The sequence below is a fragment of the Pelodiscus sinensis genome, chromosome 1 (genome assembly GCF_052426305.1).
Source record: "Pelodiscus sinensis isolate ZL-2025 chromosome 1, ASM5242630v1, whole genome shotgun sequence".
Classification (NCBI taxonomy): domain Eukaryota; kingdom Metazoa; phylum Chordata; order Testudines; family Trionychidae; genus Pelodiscus; species Pelodiscus sinensis.
In genome coordinates this window covers 127,093,951-127,105,098 of record NC_143052.1, presented here as the reverse complement: position 1 = coordinate 127,105,098, position 11,148 = coordinate 127,093,951, and the positions used below count along the sequence as shown (strand labels likewise).

Sequence of the window (11,148 nt, the reverse complement as noted above, 5' to 3'; positions counted from 1 at the left end):
TTGCAAAGTATTCTTATTTCAAATTATGTAATTGCAGTACATAATTGTACATTATTATATCTTTAATTTGTTAAAGATATAATAAAATGAAGAATACTTATGTTGCTATGCTAACATTGTAATAAAATCACCCTTCAGGAGGCGGTGCTTGGTCAAAACAAGAATTCTTCTACTGACCTAGCTTCAGCCACAGGGGGTGTTAAATTGGCCAAATACATGGCAGAAGGCATAAGATTTTTCACAGCCCTTGGCAATGCAGCTAATTTGATCTAATATTTAGGTGCAGACTACCCTTACAACTCTCCTACTGCAAAATAAATGTCCACACAGAGATTTGCATTAAAATTTTTAAAAGATGCACGTTCAAACTAGTTTAGTTACAGTACTGGTGTGTAGGCAGTCTGAGAGATGATTCCACAACACATGCGCTCACAAACTGTCCATCTTTTCTGGCTTTTTTTCAACAGAACTTTTGAATCCAGCAGAATATTTCAAAATCAGTTACATTGATGGGTGGTGGAGAAGGAGTGTCTGTGTCTTCCCTATTCATTTACCAGTACAAGGCTGCCCGTAATTTGTTAGAGATGTTCGTGTGTATGTGAATTAATTCCTGCCTGGGTGATGTTTTTATCCATTCTGCCCTGCCTGCACTGGGGCTTTGCTCTCTGTGTTGCTCCAGCAGCGGAGTTTACCTGCTGCTCCTCCCCTAAGCTCAGTGCCCCTAAATTCTCCATAAGTAGCGCAGTTTCATAGGCTATGTCTACACTACCAGGTTATTTTGCAATAAGCTTATTCCTCTTCACAAGCAGGAGTTATTTCAAAACAACACGCTGGGTAGTGTGGACACCTGTCTTATTTCAAAATAAGGGGAGTTATTTTGAAATAACTCCCCAGTGTAGACATGCACATAGGGAGCAGTTTTCTATATACCACCATCCTAGGTGGGACTGGGGCATGTGGCAGGGGCAGCTCTGCCTAGTGGGTAGCGGCCCCTGGGCTCAGAGCGCTGTGCCCCCAGCAGGAGTTATCCAGGTTGTGGGTGTGGGCAGCTCGGTACCCACCCAGGGGCAGGGATTGGACTGGACTGGCTATGAGCCTGGCTCAGCTGCCAGGGGGAATAGCCAGGTGGCCCGGCCCCTGAGGAGAGAGGTGAATTTGGGCGTCACATCAATGCGGGCAGGGGTGGGAGATGCGTGTTCTGATGGGGGAGGGGCCCAGGCCGCACTGGGGTGCAGTGGCAAGATGAGGGGGCAAATGCAGGGGAAGTCCTGTTGTGCTGGGGGGGGGGGGGAACTGGGCAGGGAATTCCGGGCGCTGCAGCGGCTCAGTGGCAGTTGGAGCCGTTGGGAGGTGATGTCTGTTCAGGGACCAGGGATCTCCCCTTGGTCCCCCCGCCATGCCTCTGCTGCTCCCCAGCCTTCTTCTGCAGCTCCTGGGTGGCTGCAGCCCCCTGTGCCAGGCCGCTGCGGCCGCCCCACATCTCCAGCTCCCGCCACTGCTAGTCACCTGCTCTGACCCGCATGGGCGCGTCTATCGGCGCCAGGACACTGAGGTCTGGGTCTCGTGCCTATGGGACGGTCCCATCGAGCTGCATTATACTCGGGCCCCAGGAGCAGTGTCCAGAACCCAGGAGGGCGACACACAACTCCCACCCCCACCACGTTGCCGCTGGTACCGTGACTCGGCCTGGGTGCAGGACACGTCTCGCTGGGCGGGCAGGGCAGTACTGGGCCCAGGCCCGGGGCGGGGAGGCCCTGCTCCACCCTGGGCCTCAAGCCACATCACAGTGCAGTGTGTGTCAGCCTTGTGTGCCATGCCTATGTGTCTGTACCGCAACCTGAGCATCGAAGTGTCCGGGCAGGATGTGCGGCTCTTCCTGCTTTGGCCACCTGAACCCCCTATCCTTGAATGGCAGCCTGTGCAGCTGGGCTGGTGTGCACGCCTCAAGAGTGCACGCTGGCGCTACCGCTTCAGCAGCCGCGGGGGCAACCCTGCTGCACTCCTCATTCCTAGCAACCAGCACCACAAGCAGCCCCCACCTGCTGCCTACCCAAGAGCCGAATTGCACCAGGTCTGTGCCTCCTATTACAGTTACCGCCTGACCGTGCACTATACACACCGTGGCCTCTACGTTGCCTCAATCACCATGGAGCGGGGGCCACCGATCAGCCTCAGCCTCACCCTGAGAGTGGAGCCTGCTCTTCTGCATGTCCTCAGTGCCCACTCCAAGCTGTTCAGCCTTCCTTACCAGTCCCTGAGCCTTTCCTGGAGCCTGCAGCCCCTTGGCCCCAGGACACTGGCCTATAGGCTGCTGGACATGCAGGGCATGGAGGGCTGGTCAGCCTCCTACAATCCTTACGCTTTGCAGAGCAACTTCTGTGTTAACTCCATGCCCCGGCAGGCTAGTGAAATGGCACTGGCCAGCATCTACTTCCACACTGATGGAGAGTGGTTTGGGGAGCTGACAGGGGAGCTGAGTTTTTCCAATGCTACATTGGGTCTGGCAGTGAACAGCAAAATTCCAACCTACCTCTCCCTCAATGCTGAGAAGACCAAGATGGGCACTTACATTTTTAGCCGCAGCCATGGACTCTATTACACCATCCAAGAAAAAAATGCAAGTGCCCCTGATGATGACTTCAGCACCCATTATATATTTTTCCGGCAGCAGAGCCTTTCTTTCTTGCTCACCATTGAGTTTCTGAAGTTGCAGTGGTACAAGTTCAACATGCATTTATATCTGAACCGGAAAGGGGCCTTGTTCAAGTCTCTAGTGGACAGAGATATAGAAGTCCACATTTTCAATAGCGGGCCTTCTTTTTTGCGGAGTTCGATCTACATTGTGTGGTTCATTCCTGTGCAACATCCGATGCTGCAGTGTGAGTGGACCTTCAACCTGCAATTGTTTGGCTCGAGGAAAGAGTACCTCATCCAGAACAATACTTATACTTATGATGATCATGTCAGAAATGCAGCTCACTTTGTCCGTCGCTCTGTTTTACCTTTTAATCCTGACCTGTACACAGGGTTTGTGGCAAAAGTGAATTGTACCAGAAGTGGACTTACACCAGCTGTTTTAAAAGTCACAGTCAACACTTACGCTTCCAAGGTTATGGAGTCACTAGTGTCTTGTCAGAAAAAACCTTGTTTCATAGAGCGTTTGAGAATCCAGAAGCCTGATCTTGTTTACCCCATAATACATACTAAAAAAGGGGGACAACTTTACCTGTATGCCAAGATGCAAGTCAACTGCACAGATCTTATACGTACTGAACAAATATGGAAAATCTATAGTGTTCAAAATTTCACAACCATTCCAGACTGGACTAAACCTTTGAATCCACCCCTCATCTGGAGAAGACATATGCTCATTTTACAAATTCCTAGTTTTAGTTTAGATTATGGTTTGTATCTGTTTCAGTTCTCTGTTAAAATAACCACAACTGAGGATGTTGTGGAAGGCTCAGATACAGTTTTTGTTCGGGTTGAGAAGAGTGACCTGGTGGCAGTTTTTGCTGGAGGTACTTTCCGGACAGTGGGTTTTTCTGATAAATGGACTTTGGATGGATCTATGTCTTCTGATCCTGATTCAGTGGACCGACTAGAGGGGCTCACATTTACTTGGTACTGTACAAAACATGTATCAGATTATGCAAACATGATAGTGAGTACAAATGGGACCTGTCATCCCAACCAAGTAGATTTGAAATGGATACATTTTTCTGGTCCTACTCAGACTGTTTTGCCAGAGACCCTTCGAGGAAATGCTACATATCATTTTCGTTTGGTCATTCAAAAGGATAACAGAAAGAGTTATGCTGACCAAACTGTAAGTGTGCGACCTGGATCTCCACCTCTTTTGAATGTTATATGCATTGAAAATTGTGGTAAAATTGTAATTCCAACAGATAGATTTACACTATCTGGAAAATGCCTAAACTGTAGGATGACTAGTCGACCAGTCTATCACTGGTCCCTTTTTTCAGGAAGTTTCACTGAAATACAATTTGATTGGGCTTCAAAAACCTCAACAGGGAAGTCTAGTGCATACCTGTCTATACATGCGTTGACTTTTATAAAAATTGCAGACCGGTCATACACTCTTCTCCTAAAAATAAGCACTTGGGGTGGTAGGTCATCAACCTTCAGGTACTCATTTTATGTAAATTCACCACCTAAGATTGGAAAGTGTGCCATCAATCCATCCAGCGGTGTTGCATTCCAGACAAAATTTGTTGTTCAGTGTAGTGGATTTTCAGATAACAATTTACCTCTTATGTATAAAGTAATAGCAGCCTCAGATTTATCGAAACGTAGTAGAATAACTTCTTTAGAAGAAAATACATCGGGGACAATAGTGTATTTTGGCTATCTGCCTAAATCTCCTCCATCTTTTCTCCCTATTGGTATACCATCTAAGAAGTATACTTTGATAATCTATGTTCAAGTGTATGATTCCCTTGGGGCATTTTCCCAAGTAACTTTATACCCAACAGTGCAGGATCCAGTCAAAAGTAGACCACCTAGTATTATGCTTAATGAACTGCTTACTTTGACTACTGGTTCAAATGCAGCAATGACATCTTTGCTTCAAATTGGAGATTATTTAAATGTAGGCTATTTGGTTTATATGGTAGCTACAATTTTAAATGATATTAAAACTGTACCAAGTATCCAGGTGTCTAAGACTGAATTTAGGGAAAGCCTTCTTAATCAGTCTCTGCATATTCCCACTACCAACATCATGGAAGTAAATCAGATAGTTGCTTGTGTTTCTGAATTAACACAGGAATCCACTGAAGTAAACAGAAAGTCACAAGAGCTTGCCATTAGAAAATTGAAAGATGTGAGTGAAGCTCTAAAAACATTCAGGAATAAAAGCCTGGGGTCTGAACAAACAGAGCTTCTGAGCACTGGTATACTAACAGGTCTGTCCAATGTCCTGAAGGCTTCTCTTTTAGACCTTAGAAATGTCAATGTGAATGCAGTTAAACAATCCTTCTCTGTCATGGAGACTTTAACAGAAACAGTCTTACAAGGCAAAGTCCCTGGAGAAAATGAAACTGTAATGGAGGCCCAAACCTGGAACATTAAATTAAACAAAGATGAAAAGTGGGATGTCACAAATACTTTCTCTGCCAAAAAAGATTGCAAGAATTGCTTTTATCCAACACTGAATCAGGGGGATCATTCAGAATTGCCAGTAGATGCTGTGATTGCCACAGTTTTTTATGAGTTTGAAGAGAACCCCTTTCCTTGGTTGGCATATAGGTCAGATATTGTAACAACAGTCACTGGGTTCAAAATGACAGGAACCAAGGTGAATGGTGATGTAATAGGGATCATGCCTGCAGTAGCAGAAGTGATTCTTGCTAGAAAAGACAAGGAGTCTGCAGCTTTTAAACTGACACTAGGGCCTGATAAAACCCTCCCAAAAACAACTGGAGGATTTAGTTTTGAAGTGGATAGAAACTCCAAGGACATATTTGTCCAGATTTTGACTAAATTAAAAGTTTCTTTCCATGTATTTATATACTTAGGTGTTAATGTTACCCACACCTCTCCTATAGCTTCTTTTTTTGCTTCTCATAATGAGCCTGCTGTTTCAAGTGGGAATAAGTCAAATAACACAGATTGTGCGATTAAGGCTCCTTATGTTATCTGTCTTCCACAGTCACTGCTCAGGGCCACAGCCCCAGGCAGTGGGACAGATAAATGGAACATCTCCATAATCTTGCAATCACCCCCTATTGTGAGGTCCCGAAACAGAAGATTGGTAAGCATATCCCTTTTTAATGCTGCATGCTTAGACTTAGATGGAGTGCAGAGTCAGTGGAAAGAAGGTACATGCATTCTTGGCCCTCATACCAGCTGGCAAAGGATACATTGCATCTGTAAGACGAAGCAGCAGACCAAGAGAACAGCAAGTCGCCCCGGACTTGGTTCCTCCAAATTCAATATCAAGTTTTTGGCCTCCAAGGTATTTGTGGTCCCTAACCCAGTGGATCTGGAAAAATCACTTTTAGCAAAAATACACAAAAACACAGTGACCCTCCTAACAGTGCTTTTCATTTTTTTAGTCTATTTTCTCCTAGCTCTCTGGGCCCTGAGAAAAGATAGGATTGATAAAGCTAGCAGGGACAAAGTTATAGTCCTGCCAGATAATGACCCCTTTGATAAAGTATGCTTCTTGGTAACATTATACACAGGCAGTCGCTTGGGAGCTGGAACCACAGCAGATGTTTTTCTCCAAATCATAGGCCAAAATGGCACCAGTGATATGCATTGCTTACGGCACCCAAATTATCATTCATTCTTTCGAGGAGGCACTGATACGTTTCTACTAACTACCAAGAATGATTTAGGAGACATTTATTCCCTTAGGGTCTGGCACAATAACGGAGGTTCTTCTCCTAGTTGGTTCTTAAGTAGAGTAAAAGTTGAAAATATGTACACTAAAGAATTCTGGCTGTTTATCTGCAGGAAATGGCTTGCTCTTGACAAAGATGATTGCTTACTAGAAAGGACATTTGTTGTCACACATCCAACAGTACCTTTGGCCAAAATGGACTATTTTTTGATAAATGTTGCCAATAATCTGGTAGATAGTCACATATGGTTATCTATTTTTGCTCAAGTTGTCACTGGATCTTTCAACAGACTCCAAAGATTATCTTGTTGTTTAGCGGTACTGTTGTGTACGTTGCTTATTAACATTATGTTTTTTAATATCGACAAGAATAAAGATGTTATTTCAATACATTTACGATATTTTAGATCAATAATAATAGGAATTGAAAGTGCTTTGGTTACCATTCCTGTGCAAATGATTATAACTGCCTTGTTTAAGTATTCCCAGAAGGAGCCTTTTCCACATTGTGCAGCTCAGAATCACCCAAAGGAAAATTCACCCTTCATGTCTGGAAACCTTAGGAATTGGAAGGAACGCCTGCAAAAATGGTACCTTGCAGAGGCTCCTACTCAATCTGTAAGTAGCAATTGTCCAGAGAACTGTTCCAATGCCAATGATTCATCTAGCTTGCAATATTTTGATAAGAAAATGAATCAAAGAACACCAAAAATGTGGAGTAATTGCACAATCTCGGAGGGTGCTGCCAATACAATTGCAGCAGAAGAGGAAAATGCATCTGGTACATCAACTGCAGAAGCTAAAGCCAAACAGACCCAATCACCAAACTCCAATTTCAGTAATAATTATGCAGAAGAAAAGAATGCAAACATTCAGGAAGAAAGAAAACCATTAAACATCCCCTTCATGCTTTTTCGCAAAAGGCCACAGATAACTTTTTGTTGGTGGTGCATCTATGTCTCTTGGATATTGGTCATTGCCGTAGCTGGGGTGTCATCATTTTTCATTGTATTATATGGGCTGTCCTATGGCTACAAAACATCAATAGAGTGGCTTTTAGCATCAATAACCTCATTTTTTGAGAGTGTGCTTCTTCTTCAAACCCTAAAAATCATTATTTTCTCAGCTCTGAGTTCAGTTTATCCAAAGTACTGTGAAAACATCCCATGGTCAACCAGGGATAATTACCTTGAGATTGGGTTGGATGAAGTTACTATGGATGCAGATGAGATGAGAGAAATGCACTATGAAATTATCAGACTCAGAGGCTCTAAGCAGTATCAGCCCTTACAAGAGGATGAAGTCACAATCATGAGGAAAAGAGAGAAAATTAAAATCAAAGCTTTCATCTTCCTGAAGGACGTTGTCAGTCACTTTGTCTTTTTAACTCTAATATTAAACATTGCCTACTCCACAGAAAGCACCAACAGCTTTTATTATAATCAAGTTATTCATAAACAGTTCTCTCTCAAGCTGTCCAGTGTGGATAAAATAGAACACATTTACTTGTGGGTAAACAATGTCTTTTTGCCTTTGATCCACAATAGCCAACAACCAACTTTTATTTCTAACAGCTGGTCCAAAATTCTAGGTTTGCCAAGGATGAGGCAAGTAAGAGCAAAAATTACTGAGAAAAAATGTTTCCAGCCTCACAGCTTTGTAAATAAATTTGTGATCAGTAAAAGCCATTGTCTTCATAAATATGGCAGTGACCCCGAAGAAAGAGGTGACTATATTGGTTCTTGGACAAAGGGGCCCAATACCTCTGTTCCTCATGACATCAGCAGCTATGCAGGATTTACATACCAGTCAAACAGAAATCATTGGGTGTATTACTCATATGGAGAATTACACACATATGGACCAGGGGGATATACTTTTTACTTTTTCCCTGCAGAACAGCGGCCTAACTCAACAAAAAGGCTGGATGTTTTACAACATAGCAATTGGCTTGATGAAGAGACATGGGCTGTGATTATTGAACTAACTACATTTAACCCAGATGTACATTTATTTTGCAGCATCTCGGTCATATTTGAAATTTCTTATTTTGGGCTCATAAACACAAGCTTGTCAGTTCATTCTTTCACGCTCCCAATTTTCCAGCAGCAAAGCAGAACACAAATTTTTGTGTTTGTAACTGTTCTTGCTTTTCTCCTCATTTATATCACAGATGAAATTCACATCATACGCCAAGAACAGACCATGTATGTTAAAAATATTTCCAATTTAATCAATTTTGGCCTAAAGTCAGTGTTTTTCTTTTTTGTTTTCCTGCAAGTCATCAAATTTAAGATGGGGGCTGATATAGTAAAGTTTTACTTACTTAATCCAGATGATTTCATTCCTTTCCATACAGTTTCTCATGTGGATCAGACCTTGAGGATAATTATGGGCTTTTTGGCATTTCTCATAGTTTTGAAAACTCTCAGATATTCCAGATTCTTTTATGATGTGCGCCTGGCACAAAGATCTATCTTAGCAGCTCTTCCTGGAATCTGTTCTATGGCACTTGTGGTGGCAGTGTACTTTTTTGTATACATGGCTTTCGGCTACCTAGTATTTGGCCAACATGAATGGAATTATAATAATATGATTCATTCAGCTCAGACGGTCTTCTCATATTGTGTTTCAGCTTTTAAGGACACTGCTTTTACATCCAACCGGTTGCTGGGTGGTCTTTTCTTAGCCTCTTTTATGCTGGTGATGATCTGTGTCTTGATCAATTTATTTCAAGCTGTGATTATGTCTGCCTATGAGGATATGAAACAACCAGTATATGAAGAACCATCTGATGAAGCAGAGGTCATCACTTTTCTAGTTCATAAGATCAGAAGGCTGTGGTATTTTATCACCTGTAGGACACCATCAGCAAGTGATCCAGATCTTTTTAATAGTGTACTGTATGGCCAAGCAGAAAGGTATAGCCACCAACACTTAGGGCTAAAGACAAAAAAAATAAATGGCAAGAAAATGGTTTATCTTGTAATATAAGTAACGTAAGCTTTTATGTGCAGTAAGACTGATTTGTAAAAAAGAGCAAAATAATTATAATTCTCCTCTAATACTTATTTCACTAATCAGTGCTCCTAAATATTCTGAATTATCTAGTTACATTAAGGAATTCTCAGCATAACAGCCATTCACTGCAGTAATGGTCCTCAGATTCACCTCAGAACCCTTTGAGACGGCTCTCATAGCATTTTAAATAAGACATCAGTTCATAAAACATTTCATAAGCAGCAATCAGGATTCAGTTCACTAGTTTTCAGGGTCACCCTTGCCTCTGACAACAACCCAGCTGAATATGACTGAGCAAATACATTAAAATGAAAGACTGGAAAAATGGTCAGGTGGTAGGGTCATGACATGTATACCCATGCCCAGAAACTGCTGTGAGGTTCTTCATGAAATACAGCCTAGAGGATGAAAAATGTTACACTAAAGAAAAGACAGGACAATCTATAATGATTTGATCTGGCAAACAAACAAATAAAAATGCTTTCAAAACTAAATTTCTCTAAGAAGGAAAATTTAAATACAATATTATAAGGTACTACAAAGAATCAACAAATACCCTTTGCTATGTATTCAGACTGCATGCAGTGGAATTCTGGTATATTTTGCTACTTTGTTTGCATAGGTGGTCAAATGTTAAGTTTTACTAAGTAATGAATGTCAGATAAATTGGGTGCAGGCAAGAAGGATGGACTTGCTTATCACATCAAGCATTATCAGATAACCTCATTTCTAATGGAATGTGTTTCAAGTATGTGCTTTCATTATATGTTCATCTTTTGCATGGACTCATTCTCTTTCTTAGATGAGTCCTTATTTATCTGATAAATTCTAAATTCCTCTTTCTGCTTTACTATACTAATCTGTCATTATTGTATATTCATAGAATACTTTTGCGTGTGAGCCAATTATATTGTGGGAACACATGCAAGTTTATATTTTAAATGTGTATCTTATCATAAACATTCAGGAATAAACCAAACTTGACAAGCCTCCTTAGGATATGTGGCTATTTTTTTTACCAATATAACTGCATAAATTTACCAAATATACCAAATTGTAATTGGCATTGAATACAGATTCAAATATCATCCTTTGAACGGCAAGCTTAATAGATCTTGTGAATGCATCTACAGCAAATACACATATATGTAATTCAATCTGGAGGTATGACTGCAGAATTTTCCCTTTTCTCCTCAGGGATATGGGTTTTGGGTTCACTTTTGGTTGCCTGGTGACTACACCCAAGGATACTCCCAGCATAGAGATTATAGAGAGCCTGCACCTTGAAAAATATTCATCATACAATTTAATGCATAGGAGTGTTAGAACACATACCAAAATTATCATAAATCCTGGATTATGCCTACACTACACTATTCTTCTGGAAAAAAGGACGCAAATTGTGAAGAGGAGGTTACTCAACTCCTGTAACTGACATTATTCTAGATGAGCATCCCTGGGGGTGCTCCACATCAAGTGTAGGGCATCTCTGTGCCTCTGGACAGAGTTTCTTGAAACAGTGTCTTAGGGGGCTGTGCGTGTGTGGCATGCAAAGCACATGGCCTCCGTTGGTAACTACGCGCACGCATGGCCCCCTCCTCCCTTCAGTTCCTTTTCTTTCTGGAACCCGGCAGAGGAGCGTGATTTACATGTTTGCTTTTTGCTTTTTTTTTTTAAAAGGGGACGAAGAGAGGGTAGTGGAGCACCCCCAGGGATGCTCATCTCAAAGAACATCAGTTACAGGAGGTGAGTAACCT

At 42.1% G+C, this 11,148-nt stretch overlaps 1 protein-coding gene across 1 annotated transcript; it reads left to right on the top strand.

Moving 5' to 3' along the window:
- The first annotated feature begins 1,325 nt into the window (after window positions 1-1,325).
- On the top strand, window positions 1,326-10,375 carry PKDREJ (polycystin family receptor for egg jelly). The gene has a single exon (XM_075900216.2). It carries the CDS (start codon window positions 1,397-1,399, stop codon window positions 9,362-9,364), a length of 7,968 nt encoding a protein of 2,655 aa, XP_075756331.2. The 5' UTR covers window positions 1,326-1,396; the 3' UTR covers window positions 9,365-10,375.
- The last annotated feature ends 773 nt before the right edge of the window (window positions 10,376-11,148 follow it).